The sequence below is a fragment of the Siniperca chuatsi genome, linkage group LG1 (genome assembly GCF_020085105.1).
Source record: "Siniperca chuatsi isolate FFG_IHB_CAS linkage group LG1, ASM2008510v1, whole genome shotgun sequence".
Classification (NCBI taxonomy): Eukaryota; Metazoa; Chordata; class Actinopteri; order Centrarchiformes; family Sinipercidae; genus Siniperca; species Siniperca chuatsi.
This window is the reverse complement of record NC_058042.1, coordinates 21,768,202-21,789,870: the sequence shown is the minus strand read 5'-3', so window position 1 is coordinate 21,789,870 and position 21,669 is coordinate 21,768,202. Positions and strand designations below refer to the sequence as shown.

At 39.1% G+C, this 21,669-nt stretch overlaps 1 protein-coding gene across 2 annotated transcripts; it reads right to left on the bottom strand.

Moving 5' to 3' along the window:
- Positions 1–1,030: 1,030 nt before the first annotated feature.
- On the bottom strand, positions 1,031–21,598 carry cnsta (consortin, connexin sorting protein a). 2 transcript variants are annotated; one of them, XM_044207794.1, is made up of 13 exons: positions 21,351–21,598; positions 17,951–18,014; positions 17,241–17,642; positions 14,725–15,386; positions 10,981–11,011; positions 9,499–9,585; positions 8,811–8,892; positions 7,263–7,284; positions 6,881–6,947; positions 4,676–5,250; positions 3,996–4,115; positions 1,883–2,033; positions 1,031–1,655 (listed from the first exon to the last, which is right to left on the bottom strand). In XM_044207794.1, exons 2-13 carry the CDS (start codon positions 17,961–17,963, stop codon positions 1,447–1,449), a joined length of 2,421 nt encoding a protein of 806 aa, XP_044063729.1. In that variant the 5' UTR covers positions 17,964–18,014; positions 21,351–21,598; the 3' UTR covers positions 1,031–1,446. The 2 variants fall into 2 exon arrangements, with proteins under 2 accessions (XP_044063729.1, XP_044063719.1); XM_044207784.1 differs by having other exon boundaries at positions 1,032–1,655; positions 3,996–4,118; positions 21,351–21,579.
- Between the last annotated feature and the right edge of the window lie 71 nt (positions 21,599–21,669).

Here is a 21,669-nt window from a genome sequence, read left to right as displayed (position 1 = left end):
AGCTGGACTGACACAGAGCTTCAACATCAAGGCCTGTACTGAAAAAGTACAATAACAACAATTATTGTGTTCAACATTGATTGTACAATTCTCATTTATCAGTTTTTAACTGAAATACTCCATACCTAGCCAGAAGAGTTGAGTATTTTCTGTTCAAGTTATCTGTGCATAACTAATGTTCACTTCCATGTACTTTTCACACAGAACCTGAAAACAGTTTGCGGATATGGATATTTTTTTGTTTCTGATCAAACCATATAAAGCCTGCATGTAGTCTAACACAATACCTGTAGAAATATTGCAATATCCTAAAAAAAAATCGTACCAGTCTTGCGTGCAACATGTTAAACATTCTTCTGACAGTATATACAGAGGTGCACTGAGTTCCTGTACATGTTGCATAATGCTACACAAAGCAGCTCAATGTTGATAAATACCAAAATAACCCTCAATCTTTTTTCTGACAATATATAAATGCCCCACAGATGACACAAAGCGAAGTTTAACATTAAACTCCAAACATTCATTCAAAGGTTGATTAAGACATGATGATTTCATTCCAAGTAGTAGACCACAGAATGGTTAGTTCATTTTAAAATTTCATTTGTGATAAAAAAAACAGTCAACAATAAAAGCAACACTAGTGGTTGCAGCAGTTAAAATGTAAAATGCCGTTTGGGGCACTTCCCATTTGTGCAGTGTGTGTGGAGAGAGCATCTCTCTGCCCCCCAGTTAACAAACTATACATTATATATAATTTTTTACATCTCCGTGGGTTGCAGCTGTTAATATTTTGTTCTTATTCTTAACTGAGGGAGCTGAGTCTTGGAGTCCATGGTTGATTTAATTACCAGTGACTTTTAAAAGTGAAGTATCACTGGCTGACGGAGAAAGTGTGTGCGGAGACAGCGCTCAGCTAGTTCAGCTAGGACACTTAAGTCATATTAAGAATTTCTAAACCTAGCTTGAGAAATTATATATATATATAATATATATATATATATATATATATATATATATATATATATATATATATATATAAAATTTAATCTGGACAGAGCTGAGAGGGATGTTTGTCAGTTCTTCCTCTTCTGTTATGCAGTCTCCATTCTCCAGTTATCCTCTCTCTCCACTCTGCTTTCCCTTTCAAACTAGTGTTGTAAAGGGACATCTGACCTACGACTTTTAGTCTAAATGAACCCTGGGATTGTATTCAAAGAACATTAAAAATGCAGTAGCGCAGGCGTACAAATGCCAACCGTATCTGATATAATCGTTTAGCCAATTAGGCAGCATAATAGCCACTTGCTCCACATAGCGACAGGAACTGTAGCAGCTACCTGGCACCATTACCTCAGAAAATATTGTCCCGAGAAAGTAGCAGGGACTGCTGGAACCTACGGTGAACAATAAGGCCAGTGGCTCCACAATGTTGACTGTTTGCTGCTATAACCCGGAGGTAAACCAATGTTGGATGTGAGCTATCCCACGCTGTATTTGGCCAATGTAGAAGTCTGCATTTCTGGAGAAGTCCTGACAGACTGAGGAGTGGGCATCACCCAGAGCACAGTAAAGGGCGGTGCCCCCCACGCTGATCACTACAGTAACCAGACAAAGCAGGAAAAGAAGCAGGCAGGAGTCCCCACCGCCAACTTCTACAGAGAAAGAGAGACAGAGGGAGAGATACAGGGTGTTGGAGGGAGGTTACAGAGCAGTAGATTAATAATAACTGGCTAGAATTCATCAACTATTTTTGACAGTGTTGTCGCAATGGATTTGTATATTTGGTGTAGGTTACCTAGCTTTAAATTTACTCCTGCCAATGTTACAAATTAGAGAGATACAAGTCTCTGAATCGTAGGCAATAACCTCATAAACACACCATGCTCATAGCCGTCATCAGGGACTTTGAAGCGGACACGTCTTTTGGCAGGAGGTTTGTCAGGTCGGGGCTGTGAGCTGGCAGACACAGTCACGTTGTCAACACAAACACGCTTCTTCAATATGGAGACCAGGCCAGAGGCAGGAGACATCTGAGAAGTGAAACAAACAAAACAAAAACAAAAGCAGAGAGATGTTAGGAAGCACAGACACATATATTAACATGAACATAATTTCTATTTATACCAAATCCAGTCTGATATGTTCATCGTCATACACTGACAACATTGTGTATGAGGAAGAACTTGTCTTACAAAGGGTGCTCCTCAGCAGCCATGTCCACCAGGTGTCAGAGTACATCACACAATCAGGGTATTGAACTTTAAGCCTCACTAACAATGCTCCTTACAACAGATTTCAACATGTGCAACATGTTAAACATTCTTCTGACAGTATATACAGAGGTGCACTGAGTTCCTGTACATGTTGCATAATGCTACACAAAGCAGCTCAATGTTGATAAATACCAAAATAACCCTCAATCTTTTTTCTGACAATATATAAATGCCCCACAGATGACACAAAGCGAAGTTTAACATTAAACTCCAAACATTCATTCAAAGGTTGATTAAGACATGATGATTTCATTCCAAGTAGTAGACCACAGAATGGTTAGTTCATTTTAAAATTTCATTTGTGATAAAAAAAACAGTCAACAATAAAAGCAACACTAGTGATTTACAGTCATTTACAGTCAGTCATACAGTACCAAGCACTGCTTCCCTATGAGAGAAGAAGCACATTGGACCTCAAACGATCATCCCTGGCTCAACACAAAAGCGTTCAAAATACATAATACGACTGCAAAGGAACTAGGGCCAAGTGCTGGTAGACTATCAACGCCAGGCAGAGTACCTGTCATATTTAGCAAAACTTCTGCTTACTGTTACATCATGTAGTCATAATGTTGAAAAATTGAGTTCTCTGAATTTGTGCTATGAGTCTAATTCTTTAAAAAAAATCAAAAAGGAATAACAAGAAGACTGTTACAAGTATTTTTAAAAGCAAACCTATTAAGTCTGTAGTGAAATAAACACTGCAGACACAACGTTCACTCAGTTTATAGTTAGTTTCTTCATAAGTGAAATATAAGATGATTTTTATAAGAAAAGTGTTGGATCAACAAGACTGTGTCTTTGTGCTGGAAACAAAACAGGGAACCAAAACAACTACTTACTACAGCTGCCACTGCTTTAACAATATATTGTTAAAGCAATATATTGCTGCTCTACATCCTGTAGTTGATAAAAGCAGGCAATGTCTCTGGTTACCATTGGGCCGCAGTTCTTTCCATCTCTACTCCATGTACTAGGAATCTCTCTGCAGCTACCTCTTTCATTTATGTCGCTCCCTGTTCTTCTCTTTCACTGCTTATGAAAATAAGTCAGTAACCAGTACTTAAGCTTAAAGCCATGTAATGACACAATCAATGTCGAATAAATCAAAAATAAAAAGTTTTTTTCTCAACACACTGGACACAGATATGAAACCAAATACAGGTTTCCACACATTCTGAAATAATTATATCAGAATAACAACACAGTAGTCCTGCTAGATGCTGACAAGTGCATGACATTTTCAGTTCTCCTACTTTTCTCTCAGTGTCTAACTCTCTCAGTATAGAAGAGTTAAATGTCAAATTGGCTTCCATATCCGCAAAACAAGTCCATAGCCTGTGTATCACAGTAATGGCTAAGTAATACCATTATGGCTGTTCACAGGGGCACAGTGCTGTCCATTATAAAAGGGCCTAGATGGGCAGATAAAGACAAACAGAAACCTTAAAATGGTCGCCAAATCGACAATTTGAGGTTAACATTTTTAAAATGTGTTTGTGGTTCTACCAGTGTGGTTTTTTTTAGTTCAATAATTTTTACATTAGACTCTTAGACTGAAAGGAAGACAAATTGTCACAAATTGTGCCAGGTTATATCCATACCTGTACATACTGTATAATCTCAACTCTACATACATACACACAAGCATTCATGCATCAACAAATGCCCATAAATAATAACAACAAATGAAATCAACATAACTTGTTAAAAACACACCTCCTCTACAGTGATGAGTTTAGCCATGTCATCCAGTGAGGCAGCTTCTCTGATGATGTCAACTTGCTCTACTTCGTACTCCTCTTCCTCTTCCTCCTCCAGCCCTTCCTCACTCTGCTCCTGCTGTGATAATGGAATACAGTTATAACTTACCAATATACCGTTATGGAAACAGTAATCCCTTTTGTTGCTCCACTCCCTATGGGACTGCTATACCACAATTCTAATTGAAACCATTAAAACTTCTGCTGCTGTTCAAAATCCCCCCAGTGGTAGATTGTTCCTAGGAAAAAATTAGCCGAAATAGAGGAAGTGATAGGTTTTATATTTCCAGCAATAGCAACAATGGTTTGTTAAGATAAATAGATGAACTGAATAGTTAGCATGAGCTGCAATCGTTACCATGACTTCGAGCATGATCGTAGAGCAAAGCAAAAATCATCAACAGAAGAAACTATGATACTGGTCCTGGTGAGGAGAAGTAATTTCAGGAAAGTAGAGTGTAAAATTACTGCCAAAACAAACTAGGAACTCACTGATAACACAAATGACAGACTTTAAAATATTGATTGTATTTATTTATATTTATTTTGATGTGTTTTTAAAATATATTTGGTAAAAATATCTTCAAAGCTAAATTCAGAGTACCTTAAGTAGCCAACAAATTCTGATGTATATACCTGAGTGTCCTCATGTAGCTTCTCCCCAGCTAGGGCTTCCTGGTGCAGCTGTTGTACCTCCACCTCTGCCCCACTGACAAGAGTCTCAACTGAGAGAGCTTTCTGACAAAAATGAGAGTCTCTTTCCTTCTGCTTCTCCTCCTCTTCATCCTCTCCCTCATCTTCCATCTCCATAGCCTCGGCTGCCTCCTCCACGTCCCTCTCCTCTTCTTCCCTTTTTGCCTCCTTTTCCTGTGCTAGAGCTAAATCTCCTCCCTGCTGCTCTGCAGGGTTGGATTGATCCATTTCTCCAGCTGTACAGGGGTGCAGTTCATTTCCTATGACTGAAGTGGTGTATCCTACCCCTCCTTCTGCCTCTCCTCCCTCGCTGTCGCTGCCCTGCTTGTCAGTCAGCTGAGATCCCTGGAAACAGTCCCTCCCCTCTAATACCCTGTCTGGATCTTCCCTGTCCTTTTCTGAGATCTCAGGCGAATTGAGCCCATCAGCCAAATTAATGGAGGGTTTGACTGGATGGCTGCTCTGAGAACGGGAGGAGTCTTCCGCTCTCTTCTCCATCCCTCCGTCAACCTGACGGGCTGGATAAGAAGACAAAAAGAGAGTAGAGGAGGAGAGTGGTTGGGGGGGTAGTAAGGGGGACAGAGAAAAATAAACGAAAAGGGTTTTAAAGCAGAGTGAATAAAAACAGCTCTTGGTGTTGTTTACTGAAAGTAAAGGCATTAGTCCATGGGGCCTTACTTTCATAGTTTATGTCATTAGAATAATAATGAATACTCTACAGTGACAGTAATTTCCTTACTCTATGCAGGAAGAACTGCTCTCAAATACGAACTCAAGGTCCTCAACAGACAAACGTAAAACCTCTTAAAATACATATTTTCAACACAGTTACACTCACAGTGTACAATGCAATGGCAGCTGCTTGCATCTGATTTTCCATGTATCCATTTCCTGAAACTTGTGGTTGTAGCAGTATTAGATTCTTAAAATATGAACTACCAACTGGAAAAAATGCACCAATCTCCCTTTTTTGCAAGCTCCCTTCCATGTGGTATCACAAACTTCTTAAATGTGTCAACACGAAAAGTAAATCATAGCAGGGAGTCCACAAATGCTACATGTGCAAAAAACTAAACAAAAGCAAAACAAAAAACAGATGGAATATGGCATGTCTATAGCAGAAGCCAGAAAAGTAAACAAGATGAGTCTGAGCAAGTTCATGTGATAATAGAGTATAAGATAAGAGTATACAGAAGTGTGTAAAAGCAGTTTGAGTGCTATTGTGTTGACAGAATGTTGACAGAACATGTTTAGTCTGTCTTTTAGTGACACTAGTGATTGCACTGAGCCTTAAGTGAGTATAGGAGAGCAGCACCACCTGTTAACAACAGGTACATTAAACAAGTTTTCTTGATCTGATAACAAAAATCCTTATCCTTGCACATTCCTGTGTGTGTGTGTGTGTGTGTGTGTGTGTGTGTGTGTGTGTGTGTGTGTGTGTGTGTGTGTGTGTGTGTGTGTGAGCAGCCACAGTTGTGGAAGTAAAACTAATCATCACTATGTCCCGACTCTCTCCTCAACAGTAAGTTACACCAAAGCTACTAAGTGCCTTTCACACCTTATACCGCTGCCTACTCCCCTGTGGTTCATCAATTAGCAAAAGACCAAACCTGGGACCTTTTGCAACACACACATGCACACAGTAAGAAATGAAACTTCCACAAAACTATCCCACAAACTTTGCCCTAATGTCTGATCAATAAAACATTTAACTTAGAATATACAAAATGTCAGAAATTTAAATTCTCATGACTCATAAGAGCTTTCAGAAACATACAGATGGTTTTGCATGCCTTAGTCTAATTACTACAAATCGCATTTGAATTACATTATAACCAGCCACATCTACAAGTTCACTGTTGATTTAAGGTCCACTTACCAGCTTTTTCCAAAACTTTTAACTGAATCAGGAGATGCGGCTGAAAGCTCATTCTCCTTTTGGTTGAAAGCTCTGCAAAAAGCTAGTAAGTGGACCTTGAGTTAGGACAATCCTACCAAGAAACCACTGATTTATGTATTTCAATATGATATGAAATCGTCCAGTTTGGTTAGCCGTAAAGTATAAGTGGTTTGTAAGTTAATGGTCCAAAAAGTGCAAAACCAACCAACAGTACTCACACACACTGCCAAATATACCCACTCACTCACCTGAGGTACATGGAGGCAGCGCACCACCTTCTTCAAATGTAGGCCTCAAAAGATTAAGAGATGCACACTATACACACACACACACACACACACACAAATAAATAAATAAATATATATATGATACACTACCACATTTACATACAATACACAGTTTAGTAATGTGTAAGACATGTGTACACATTATTTAAAATCTAATCCATTGGTACATGTACACTAAACTCAACAGAGATGTACATGATGGACACAATATTTTACATGCAACATGTTAACATGACATCAGTGAGTCACTTGAAATGCAAAATACACATTCATTCTGCCTTATCTTATATGTATGTACATTCTCTCTCTGCCACACACACAACAGAAATGATGAATGTCTTACCACAGCATCTCTAGCTCTTGGTCTATGAACAGAAGAGAGAAAGAGACGGAGTGAGATGGTGAGTGTATTGAAGGTCTGTTCTTGGTTTTAGTAACTGAAGACATGAAAGATGGGTGACCCTTCTCTACTCTCCCAATCTAATATTAGCCAGAACACATTTCCCTGGCTATTACAACATGTGTGTGTGAGTGAGACTGTGTGTATGTGTGTGTGTGCATGCATGAGTTAAGCGAAGTGAAACCCTAGCAGTGTGATGGCTCAAATGTCTGAAAGTGCAGCAGCAGCAAAGGGCCATATGTTTAAACTATCACTGCAGTACTCACCACACAGATATATACAAGCTCATAGTCATGCAAACAGACACACACACAGACACACACTTCACCTGTCTGGGGGCATACAGAATGTGCAGGTGTGTATGGTATGGAAGGCTGTGTGTGTGTGTCTGGCAGGTATAGTACACTGAGGACTAACTATTAAATATTGAAAAATGCCGAAGGGGGCTTCACCTGACTGTTTGTTATACCAAACAACACACATACACACACACACACACACACACACACACATTATTACAGAAGCACAATATGTAATAATAATAATGATAATATGTAAATTAGAAGTCAACTGATTATTGTGATCAACATTTTCTGGAATACCACACATACTGTATGTGACCTTACAATGCTATATTTTTAAAGAAATAGTCTGACAATTGGGTAAATATGCTTGTATGCAATCTTAACTAGAGCAAGATGACTATCTATCACTATCAATTTGATCTCTGTGCATCCCTTACAGAGATAGGTTATGGAAGAGTAGAAAGACAAAAAAGTAGGAGAAACAACCTTGCTCAGTTTTCAGGGAAAAAATATGCATTCCTATAAATCCAAAGCTGTGTTATTTACTCTTATTGCCTTTGTTTTAGTCACAAAGTAACAGAGGTATAAGGAGTTACATGTTAGTGATTTCTTGACCACAAGTTGCTAAATGGAGTGACTGTGTGTCATCATAATTCTGTATATAACCCCAGTACTACTGCATGTACTGTTGACTAGTTTGCTAATTAACAAGACACAACATTAGAATAAAACGTCTTGTATCTTGTTAGTCATAGTCATTGGAAGATGACTTTTGATGAAGCTAGGCTAACTGACTCCCACTTCTTCCAATTTAAGCCAAATACATCTCAGACCTACCATATTTCTGCAATGACACTGATATTGATCTTTTTGTCTGACTCTGGTTAAGGCACTAAACAAGCATATTTCACAAAATGTTGGACTGGTTTGTGGTTTAAAATACCCCCCAAACTATTTTTTAAGGTCACCTTGAGTTCAACAGAACAATATAAAGCACATATTGCAAGTTCCACTTGTGGTTTTGAGACCATTCTTGAGACTATAAAAGCAGAAAATATGTTATTCACTAAAGTACCTTTCAGATCTCAAATCTAGTGGTTCAGGTGACAATAATTACAAACCCTACACAGACACACACACACACACACACACACACACACACACACACACATGCATGCAGACTGACCGACTGTGCGTCTGGCAGATGTGTTTAAGAGTGTCCAGATTTTGGGTTGCCAGGTCAGGGGAAGTCTTTCTACCCTGACTCTCTAAGAGATGGAGAGACACAAAGAGATACAGATAGTTAAAAGCATGGTTATGAGGAAGCCTCTGAGAGCTGCAATATAAATATAAATGTTATGTCCATAATCATAAATGTTTACTGATGGAATTTGCATATATGATCACTGAAACTACATTAAATATATATTATTGGGATCCAATGGACGAGACACAGAGGCTGCAGTGTTGAGTAGTTTTACGCTTGATAGCTGTGCTTGTGAGCACATACAATGACAAGGACGATATTCAGTAATATGTAAAGAAATAGTTAAGCCTCATTTACAAGTGCAGCTGTTATATAGTACAATACTTACTTCTTTTACAAGTGTGTAATCTATATAAAATTCTTATATGTAATGCATTGTCAGATTTTATTGTATTTTGCATGTGAATATCACTGATTCCTGGATGTAAGACTTCTACTTCTGTGGCTTCTATTTTTAGAGTCGCCCAATATTCAAAGTTTAAATGTTTATCATATTACATTTTTATAACAAATATTACAATAAGTATTTTGTTACACAGACAAAAATATACACTACATTTGTGTATGTGTGTATCTGATGCATGTGTGCTGTGTGTGCACGTGTTACCCCACTGTTCTTGAAGTGCATTCAGGTTGTCCAATACTCTCTGGTGATAGAGTCTCTCTAGTTGGATGCACCATAACGCCCGCTGGTCTGAACATCACAGTTTAAGAAACACATAAATACACACACACACACACACACACGATACATAACAGGCCCTACAGAGAACGGTTCTGCATCAACTCTGAAACTCTCTTGGTTTTCTGCTCAGGAACCGTTACAGCTGACAGAAGTAAAGGGAGAACAAATGTGAGACTGAAAAAATAGGAGGACAAAGAGAGACAGAGAAGGAGGAGAAGAAACGCACCAGGATGCAGTCTCTCATGTTTATGGATATGAGCAGCCAAAACACAAACCCTCTTTGACATAGCTCAATGCTTTCTCTCTCTCTCTAACTAAGCCTCTATACATGCATTACATAGCTAAGCTAGCTTTCCACTTCTCTTTGCCTCTTTTATTTCTTCCATCCCACTGGGTCTCTTTCCTCTGAAAAAATGAATTATATCTCATGCTCCCTCTCCTGCATTTCTTCTTACCTTTCATCTCTTCCTCCTACTCTGTTTTATAGAGTTGCCTTTATTGACTGTAAGTGCCTGAGTGCATTTGTATGAGGGTGTCTCTTTCTGTGAGTGTGTCTGCAGGTTGTGTGTATGTACTGTACAGTGACAATCTACATTTCAATTTCAAAACAGAAGAGGTTATGGTTGAGGGTCTACTTAATAAACTATAAGTAATTATGCTGATACAAAGAACATTTGGATTTGTAAACACCTAAAAAGTTCCACTGGTTAGCATCATTTTATTTCACTAAACAGGATGTTCATATCATCAAGTGTTGATAATTATTATTTTACTGTTTACTCATAAATTATCTGTAAATGCTGCAATCTTTCCTCATCTGACAAGTGTATTGTTTTGGCAACATACTGTAGTTTTCTTTCCTGTCAGATTTGAGTTTTAATCTGAATATCTATCTTCCCTCTGTGTATGTGCCTTCTTTGTCTCTGCCTCTCTACCTTGTGAGCCTCTGGGCATTCTGTATAAGCCAGCTTAGCTACTGCGGCTTTTCCTCTCTCTGTTTCACCTTGTGTAATTACCCGTCTTCATGTTCTCCTTATCTATGCAGTCTCTTCCTTACTTTCTTTTCTTTCTGTTGTGTTTTCTCGTATCCCCTTCTCTTTTTACAAGTTCTTTTTCACTCTTTTCTCATTTGTCTATTCTGTCCCTTGCTCTCTTTGTATGCACACTGTCTGAAAAGTCAGTGAGGCGTCAAGTAATCCACTGTAACTTTACTGCGACAAGTAACTCTAAATCCTCAAGCTCTACGTGCAGTGTGTGAAATAAAACAGATTAAAAAAAACACACGTATGGACAAGCAGGCAAGGTAAGTAAAGACACAGAACATAAGTAGCACAAATTAAAATAAAAGCTGCCCCTTATCAACCCCAATACGCACAGACACACACACCGACATAATAAGGATACAGTCTTCGTGAAGGACAAAGGCCTCAGCAATCTGCAGAGAGAGAGAGAGAGAGAGAGAGAGAGAGAGAGAGAGAGAGAGAGAGAGAGAGAGAGATTCCTTTTAATAAAGTGCATGCCTTTAAAATATTTTTTCATTCTTTTAACACATCAATTATGTCACAGAAGCTGTCAGGCAAACTGGCTCCATAGGGGTTTGAAACCAGACTCAAACTATTCATGTAGAGTGATTCCTTAACATGACACAAGATCAGTCAAAGAAAAATTTGATCTGACAAAATACAAGAAAACAGGTAGAAAATACACCAATATAGAACATAGGAACACCACACTATACAAAGCTGTAACTGCACTGCTATGGCTGCAATGACATCTATAATCATTAACTAGATAGAAAAAAAGAAAAAATATAATCTGATCTCAGAAATTTAATAAAATAGTTAACAAGTCCCTTGCATTTAGGAGACGGAGTGAAAATGAGAGTGAGAGTGAAAAGCAAGAACGAAAGGAGAGACCACGGTAGACAGTCTACCTCTCTTCAGCAAGTGTCGCTTTCATGCTGCTCAGTTGATCACAGAACAAGAGAAGAGTGTGTGAGAGAGAGAGAGAGAGAGAGAGAGAGAGGAGGAGGATAAGGAGAAGGAAAGGAGGGCACAAAAGGCTCTTGCATTTCTAATGAAGTGAGGGGCGGTGACGACTGAATGACCTCTATAGGTAACTGTACTGACATGGTTCAGATATGAAGTTGGAAAGCGTTTAAATTCGTTTTCTGTTTTTGGACTACAGTTACACATCAGTTACACCCAGTAGGCGATTTGTTAATTTTTAACGGTGGGTTAAATCAAGAGTGGACAGACTCTTACATGTTCAATCTTCCCACAGGCAGTTCAAAACCAGTAAGTCTCATATGTTCCGAGATTGTGGCGATTACTAAAAGCGGCAATGTGAAGCGCCACTACGAGACAAAGCACGGAGCATCTTTTGAGCAGGTTAATAAGGGAGACATTTTGCTAACAAGGGGGATGGCACTCGCCCTCACCCCCCCTTAAATCGCCCACTGGTTGCACCATAAGGCACACATGTCCACCAAAAGTGCAGTCCAATTCTTTGGCCCTCCACGCTGGCTTTCTCTGTTGTTTCTCCAGCAATTCATATTTATGCTAACGGTGTTGGCTTCGAAACCTCTAGTTATTAGTGACTGACTGCCTCTCTCTCTCTCTTTCCTAAAACCACTTTGCAGTTTATTTTAATAACTTAATTAGCTTATCATGCTATTTTATCTTACTTTGATTAGTGGCTACCATTGAACATGTTAAATTAATATATAATAGGTCTTAATCTAAAAATAGTAACGCTCACATTCAATTCCATTTTTAACCTGGCTGTTATTGTTGTATTGTAAGATTTATCTTAAAAAAGGTGGGGTTTGTGATTCTGGAGAAATCCAATACCATGAAAAATACCATGATATAGAGCGAAGTAATGTAACTAATGTTAGCTAGGTTGTGGGTTAGCAAACTGTCGCTACAGTTGTTGCTGTGAAGCTAACAGCCAGAGAGGACGAGACGGTTTCCCAGAGCCAGCACACCAGCTCCAGACAGCGATACTCACAACTCTCCTGCTACTATAGCTAACATCATAACAACATATCTTGGCAAACTAGAAAGTAAGCTGAATGTCCGTGGGCAAGTCATTTAATGTTACCTGACACACAAATAATGGCTGGAATAGTGTTTTTGGCTCGGCCCAAGGCTGTTTGTTTACCATTTACAGAGTCAGGGCTGTGTACAAACACCAGAGTTTTTTTCAGCGCACACACTGAACGGACAGCTAGCGGACCGTGAGGAGATATTCGCTGAATTTGACAAAAACACGTGTATTAGATTAGAATTGCACACCCCACCTTTAAGGTGAGCATATAATTAGCATATCATATTCACCATTGTCAATGTAGTGATTGTGGACATGCCCATGAGTGCCCTGCAGGAACCTTCACAATGCAGTCCAAAAGGACCTAGCAAATAGAGCTTCAAATGAGTTTTTCAACAACAAAAAGAAAAACATTATATTGCTACATTTAGGTAATCTACATGACCTTTCATTCTTTATGACTTTTCAATTAAAGGGACAGTTCACCCCAAAATCAAAAATACATATTTCTCCTCTTACCCGTGGTGCTGTTTATCCATCTAGATTCTTTCGGTGTGAGTTGCCAAGTTTTGAAGATATCGGCCGTAGAGATGTCTGAGTTTTTTGAATATAATGGGACTATATGGCACTCGGCTTGTGGTGCTCAAAGCGGCAAAAAAATACATTAGAAAAACTCAACAGCAACGTCTGTTTCCGGTTACTCAAGATAATCCACAGATCTTGTTGTGAGCAGTTTCATGTAGGAACTATCGGTAGAAAGAAAATAGTCCCTACATGAAACTGCTCACAACAAATCTGTGGATTATCTTGAGTAACCGGGTCAAGATTTCTGCAAAGAGACATTGCTGTTGAGTTTTTTTAATGTATTTTTTATGTCCTGCTGTAAACAAATCAGCAGAGTGCACGAATATGTTCATCATCAGGGTTGACATGTAGGTGTAACCCAGAAATAGGTAAGCAGTGCTTAAGAAAGTCGTAAAAGATTATTGACCTTTAATGTCCAACTTTAATTAGACCTGCAAATAATTGCTTTTGATCGGTGGGTTAAGAATAGACTTGTTGTAGACCTGTGTACCTGTTGTAAAGCTGATTTTCTATAATAATTGAAAGTGAAAAGTACATTTTCCTTTAAAAGCTCACTGACTGGAGACAGTGGAAAGACTTAAGTTGATGGTTCTGCTTTGTTAATATCTTACAAAGTCACTATTGTTGTACCAATAATTCAGTTAGTAGTAGTAGTTCTTACACGCAAGGAAATTTGTAGATACGCGTCAATACACACACACACACCTGCAAACACACATGCATCATGAAATGACACTTTAAACCAGGTGTAATAATTTAGGGAATAATAATATATAGCTTTTTATTCTAGAATTGTTTTACTATGGCATTGTGGTGCAAGAGCAAAGCTTTGCATTAATAACAAGAGGTAGTGGTTGACATCTTGCTTAAAGCAGTGTTTACTGTTTTAGTGCTGTTTGATTCAAGGTAGAAACTTTTTTCCCCCCACACTGCCAAGTTTCCACAACAACCTGTTTATGGTGAAATCATTAGCTACAGTATTTTAACCAAAATGTGTGTGTCTGTATTCATGTGTCATGGTAGAAATTACCCCCACCCTCCTCTCCCTCTCTTCCACTCACACACCTGTTTGCCTGGAAGTAAGCATAGCTCAGGTGTGCCTGTAAATCAAACTGACAGAAATATTCACCCACCCCGTAACATACATGTCCAGTCATGCATGTCTGTGTGTGAGAGAGAAACGAGCAGAGAAATATTGTGTATGCTTTTTGTGTAGTGTGCATGTGACCTATGTGTGTGCACATCCGTGTTAGTGTTTGTGTGTATAGACACTGAAGACACCCATGCCCCAGGGTACAAAGTGCTACTCCGATTATGGGCTTGAGTGGATAACAGTGATTTAATAACTAGTTTGAGAGCAAGAGTTTAAAGAGACTAAAATGACAGAAAGACAGCAAGAAAAAACTTTAAGAAACCATTAAAGAGAAGAGTGTCTGTTTAAATGAGTGACTGGTAATACATAGGTCTCAGTATCTGACATACTGTACACCAGAAGTAAGACAGACAGGTTACCTGGTGAAGATACTGTGGAAGGTGAGTGTCATCTCCTCTTTGTGCCAACTGCTCGAGAGACTCCAGCAGAGCAGGGCTTGGAATAGATCCTGTGGCGCAGGTGGAGAAATAAGTGGGCACTGGAGTGGAGGTAATGTGTTCCAAATTTGAGGTTATAAGTCCTGTGATGGAAGTGGATTCTGTATCAGTGGAATCAAAGGAAGTGTTGAGCTTTGTGGTGCAAGCAGTTACTGTAAATGTCTCTGCAGATGAGGTGATAGGTCCTGCATATGAACTGGCACATGTGAGTCCATGGTTGAAAACAGGCTCTGTGGATGAGGTAAGATGTTCTGCAGTGAAGTTAGTATTTTTTGATAACCTGTCTGCAGCTTCAGTGATATATGTAGGCCCAGGTGGGCTGGTAGGCCTGGTGACTGAGGTTATAGTTAGTGTGGTGGAATCTATATGCCCCGTGGTGAAGGTGGGTCCCACTGTAATGGACCCTGGGACGGAGGCAACTGATTCAGTGTTGGAGTTATGAGAGTCCACTTCAACATCACTCTGTCTCAGTTCCACTTGACTGATGGGATATGCTGTTTCTGGACTGACCACTGGAATGACAGGGGATGTAGGCTCTGGACTGGTCCTAGGGCTGAAAGGATATGGAGTCTCCAACAGACTGCCTACAGAGGGGAAGAAAGACAGCAGCGAACAGAAAAATGGATGAGAGAAAGAGAAATGAGAGAAAGATACAGAATAACTAGGGCACAGTGAATGTGCTGAAACAAAATGACAGCTGTCTAAAACTCATGAGAACACAGGTATATATTATATTATCTATGTACTGTTAGAGTTATGCACTGTCCCAATACAATACTGACAATTACGATTAGGGACTAAATTCAGAAGATTAAGTCACACCCCTATTCACTAAATTTTGAGTAGTTGAAAAGAATAAACCACCTCTGCTTACTATTAGTAATATAGAACCTGTTGAAGTACAGGAAGCATTCTAATACATAGAAAAACAGATGGATAGCTTTAGATTTTAGACAGATTTTTAAACAGGGTTTTACAGCTATAAGCTAATACCTGTCTTTTGAGGGAATAGAGCTCTAGAAACAACAGACAGCAAATGTGCAAACAAAAGGTTCACACTCTTTCCTTGCAAGTCCTTTCAATTGCTCCTTGTTAAAACACACTGTGTGAGTGCAAATGGTTTTATTTGACAAACGCTGTTACAGATTATCATGTCTGACTAGCAAGAAAGACTGTTTGTGTGCATTTCTCTACTCTAGGAGTTTACTGATCTACTCTCTACTCCTTTATTTCCTCTTCTGATCCTTTAATCTTCATCCATCTCTCTCCTCGCTTTCCTTTTCTCTCTCTCACGAATTCTACACATAGCCTCCTTACATCTTATTTATCTCGTTTCACTCCCTCGATTCTTACTGCAGTCAAGTGATCAGAATGACATCACTACCCTCAGTCAGCCTGACCTTAATCCAAAATGCTGACCACTTAAAACACACACAAAAAGGCATTACAACAGTGAATAAGCCAGACCAGTGTTTGCAGACCAGGCTTTCACTGCTTATACTGTGATAGTTTAAGAAGCAATAGTGCAGTGAAAGCCTGGTCTGCTAATACTCAATCACTCATAGCAAGAGTCTGTCTTAAAATAAAGTTGCTAGATTGATATTAAGTCAATATTTATGAGTGTCTCCCAACACTTTTTTACCTTGGCTCCCAAATAAGATGCTTTGATCATATTAAAGAATATAGTGTTGGCTGTTGTTTATTTTCACAAATGTGGCCTAACTGGCTAAGTAGGAAACTCTGTTTTTGTGGGGGGGTTTTTCCATCCTCTCTTAAGATTATTATATTTTAAAGCTTCACTAATTAATATTTTAACAATTAATCAATCCTTGTGTAATATGAAAGTAACTCCCAATGACAATCCCAGGGAATTATCACAAAAGTCTGCAGCACTTAAAAACATTTGAGCCTGTTTCAGCTCATCATTTTGGTTTTACCATCTGCAAAATTTCTGTATAGTTCAGTCTCAGTCACTCACTCACAATCAGCTGCCTTATTTCCAGCAACAGCAGGTGGCTGTTTTAAATGATTAATAAACCCACTATACACCACCTCCCCGGTGACAAACAGCAGACAGACAAAGTTAATGACTAACTGGTGAAGAAAGCCGAGCAGCCAGATATTTTTCAGAGGAGTTGGAGGAGATGAAAAGACATTTTTCAGATGGCCAGAAAAATTACTCCAAATGAATACAAATATTGCTCTGTTTCTGTTGGATGTGTGAATAGGCAATTATTTGCCAACACATTAGCCTTAACAATAATATGCTCAGCTGTGTCTCTGTTAGCTTGTGTTGGTGTTCTACTGCCCCAAAATGGCCAAGAAAAGTGTTACTTACAGCAAAAAGTAAGAAGCAAAGATTTGAAACTGTGTGTGAAAGTGTGTGTCCATGTGTGTATATAATATGATTTTCTCTTTCATGTGTGTATGTTCCCTACCAGTTTCTGAATAGGAGGAATCAGTCATGGGAGTGTCTGGAGACTGGCAGCGAATTAGACAGCTTGATTCCTCTGAGTCTTCCTCTTCTTCTTCTTCCTTCATCATCTCATCAATGTCTTCTTCCTCATCCTCTTCTCCGCATCTTCCTGTGTATCCCTCCTTTCCCTGTTCCTCCTCTATGTCCTTCCCATTGTTGCTGAGCGAGGCTTTTTGAATGAGCCCATGCCCTCCTCCGTCTTCATTTTGTGAAGGAGGGAGACTTTGAGTCTGTGGGAGCATGTTTGTCTCGTTGAGATTTCGAGTTTGGGCAGTGAGAGCTTCAGGGTTGGGTAGGTTATCACAGAAGTCAACCCCACCCATCTGAGCTTGGGACATCACTCTGCCCTCCCTCTCAACCTCACCTGGAGATAACATAAAGGATAAGCTGAAATTACAATAATATTAAATAAGTAAGAAACCCAAAGAACAATTGAGTTCCTATGAAATATGAATGTCATTCAGTTGACTTTGACTCCATATTTACAGGTCAGCTGCAACTTGAGACAAAGCAACCATAGCATAAAAAAACCCAGCCTTCCTCATTCACAACAGCTTTAAGTTATTTTCACTTTAAATCACATCCAATTAGTATTTATATTGTGGTTTTGAGGTTGATGGCCTTAAATATTTTGAGCTTATACTTATGCTTTAGTGAAATTTAATCACTCACCACCATGATCCATCTGGCACCACCCTCACAACGTTTGACCTTTCAGCTTGAAGGACAGTGCCGCCTATTAGACAATCCAAGTATGAGAAACACAGATAAAGTCAGACTCCACTCAGAGACAACAGTGAGAGTGAGAAAGGGAGAGACACAAAACAAGTTTAGCGTCATTCTTGAGTTGTCAAACAAACCCTAGGGCTTTTTAAATTTTAAAAAACCATTCAGAATGTAACAGTCCTACCAACGCCTTGTACTGCAGTAGAATATTTGCCTACACACAAACAAATGTATTGATGTACACAGTGATTAGACGTTATGGGGATTTCGGAACACTTTTACTCATTCTTAAGATACAATCCTGACAATGCATAATTCAGAAAAACAACAAAACAAACAACTGAAAACTCTGTACAAGTCCTAAACTTGTAGGAAACCATTGACTAGCTAAACAGTGTGGCTGAAGAGGATTCAATTTGTTACTACTGGTTTTACTCCGTATCTAAACCAAAATGTCCTGCAACTTATCTGTAAAGAACAACACCAGTCAACATCTACTTACTTACAAGAATAAAGCTCAAAGGGCAATTTAAATGTCAAATTACTAGGATTTAGGTTTAAAATTTCACAATCTGCTTGTTATAAAAATTAAGTATTTCAATGAGAATAGCTTTTGCAAAATCACCAAAACAACAACTGAGATATGAGACACTAAGTACAGAGAGCAAGACTGAGAGAAAAAAAGAGAGAGAGCGACACTAAGACATTTATAAGTTGGCTATGGTGCTGTTCATTTATTGTAGAAGGATTTATGACATGGGAAGGGTAGTAACAGTGACAATTTACAAAATGAACCCAGAGGAGAAAAGTAAAAGTAAAATACCTAAGGGAGACAAATGGCAAAGTGAAGCATGGCAATATACACAGAGGTGCAATAAATAATATATTGTCCACCCCATTTACATACAGAGGCAGACAGAATACTATAAACCACAATACAATGTTATCCAAACAACAACACTACAAACTACAGCCTCAAAAATTAATATTAGTTAAATCAACACTTCTCTGAAAATGATTAGCTTCTCAAAGATAGGATTTATTGCAGGGCTGCTGCACTGGATTGCAGTAGGCCTATATTGTGTACAAGTGTACAAACTGGTAAATCAGTGTACAGCGCAAACCAGTATTGTGCAAGAGAATGCGTTTCAATTTTACTGCCTTACTTAAGTTCACAGTTGACTCAGCAACAAAATGACCACAAAGACTGACTGTTTTGTCAACGTTGCTCTTTACAGCCAGTCTCTGGACATTACTTAGACTACCCAATGTAAACACATGCAGTCTGCATTCAAGTCTGTGTAACAACAATTACTAAGGGCACGTACTGTAAAACTACTATGGCATTGAAACATAATTTGGAGTACTCCAGACTGCAGTCAAAAGTACTAAAAACTTTCAACATATACACATGGAACATTTCACTAATCTAAAGAGAAGTTGATAATAGCTTTCTATGTAACGTGCCTCCCACAAACACACACAAATGACTCCTCTTAAAACATTGCACTGACTTCGCACCCTATCCCTGGCTACAATATGCATGACCATATCCTACGGCAACAAAACTGTTTTACTAACGTTTGTGATATTTTGACTCCAAAACCTCCACAAAACACACACATCCAGGCTAATGAAAGCCTGTCTCAGAGGAATAAGGCCGTCCTGGTTTCCTGCAGAACTAAGCTAATTGTTCTTTCTGTAACCCTGTGTTGCCCTGTGTAAAACTCAGCCCAAACATTTAGAAAGAAAAAAGAAAGCCAGGACAAACACATGTAGCACAACTTTGGTTCTTTGTGTCCATATTCTTAATAAAACTCTTATGGACAACAGTACATTTAATATGGTACTGCTGAGGACTGCTGTCTCCAAAGGGAGGTGAGAACCTATGGGACAATGTAACCATCTTGCCTTTAGGTTGCATAAGCTCTATGTATTTTAACAAAAGACCTTCTGGATATGTGCTATATCCTGTCTGCTTCCTAGATATTAACATGGCTTTGAGATACAAATAGAACTGAGTATGAGATGAGGGACTGTTTTGGAGTCTAATTAGTCCAAGCTCTAAATGTCCCTCTGGAAGATAAAACAGTCCCAGACCATGAAAAACAACTGTGGCATTTAGGCTTATGCAATAACGACCTCCAGCTTACACACACAGGTGTTATTGTACCTGTCATACTTCTATCATAAGCTTTTTTTATATCTACAGTATCCTTTAATGCCCCTCTCCCACAGAGCCATCTGTCCATACAACCATCCATCCTCTCCTCTTGTTGTCTGTGCCCTACTCCACAGGGGACCATAAATAATGAAAGACAGAAGAAAGGACAAACAGAGAAGGGAATTCAGCCAAAAGGAGAAACACAAAAGGTGGACGAAACAGACCCTGTCCTGTGAGAGGCCACTATAAAGACTAGGACAGACAGCAGAACTACAGACATACAGGAATGTAACGCTAGCTAAAATGAACTGACACTGACAGGTGTCAAGTTAGGTTGTATACATTAGCTAAACTCATGAAATAAATCTAGCAAGTTAGCAAATGACACGTAAGATATTAGCAGTAATTGCACCCTAGTCATTAAAAGAGGTGGTGCACTGATGGCTAGTCATCAGTTTAGGCCAGCCACTCTCTAACGTTCGCTATTGCTTGTTAAAATGTGTAGTTAGTGACTAACCTAGTTAGAAAGGAAAAGTTTGACTTAACGTCAACGTTATGTCAATATATATCCAACTTTAGCTAATGTTAGATAAATTGATGACCCTAAGTCAAAACACAGGCAAGTGACAGGCAGTGACAGAAAACACACATGCAGTGACAACACACCGTGACTGTCATTTCCACCATACTATAACGTTAGTTGACACGGATTCTGTTAACGTTAACTGGTTAGCAGCTAGTCGGCTAATTAACCTGGTTAAAGGTTTGGTTAAAAAAAAGATAACATACGTGAACAGTAAAATTTGACATTAGCTTGGTCGCTATCTTTACGGTTAACATTACGCTTCTTGACAGGCTTAACGTTATAGGTTAACGTTACTGTTACTGCTAGAAAACGCCCGAGTAGAGCTAAGTTACTGACTAGCCGTTAATAATTGGCTAAATAACAATAACAGTCACCTAACGCTACGGCGACAAATTAGTTAGAGTTAATGAATGCTGCTGTTGCTAGCTAACGTGAGCTAGCCGACGTATGGTTGACACATCTGGCCACCACACTGCGGAGAAAACCTTTCAAATATAACGTTACACCTTAATTTGCTTTACATAAATGCAGTAGCTTTCACATCATTAGACCTTTAACTTACACCTTCTGCGACACAAGAGTCAAACGGTACTTACGGCTGAAAAGTTTGTCTGAAAGGTAAGAGCTCGGGCATCAGACACTTTGCTGGGATGTTGTTGTAACGACTGTAGGTGTAACCGACTGGCTGCCAGGGCTCGTTGCTACCGCCGTCATCCGGCCTGCTGTGTGCTGCTGATGGAAAAGATACAGGCGCAAGATGCGCTTTCGCCATCTTCTGTTTCTACACTGTCAGTACGTTACTGCAAACAATTTAATCCAGAGCCCATTCTTTAAGAGGACATATTTTCACTTTATGGTGTTGGCAAAGCCAGCTGTTTACAGTGCTTTGGGGATAGCCACATTACACTGTGTGGA

Bases quoted from the DNA above. Each gene is read 5' to 3' on its own strand.
- cnsta (XM_044207784.1), bottom strand. The intron at 8,893-9,498 runs GTAACACGTGCA...TCCATCTCTTAG, and splicing joins TGCACTTCAAGAACAGTGGG to AGAGTCAGGGTAGAAAGACT. The intron at 6,948-7,262 runs GTAAGACATTCA...GTGTGTGTATAG, and splicing joins CAAGAGCTAGAGATGCTGTG to TGTGCATCTCTTAATCTTTT.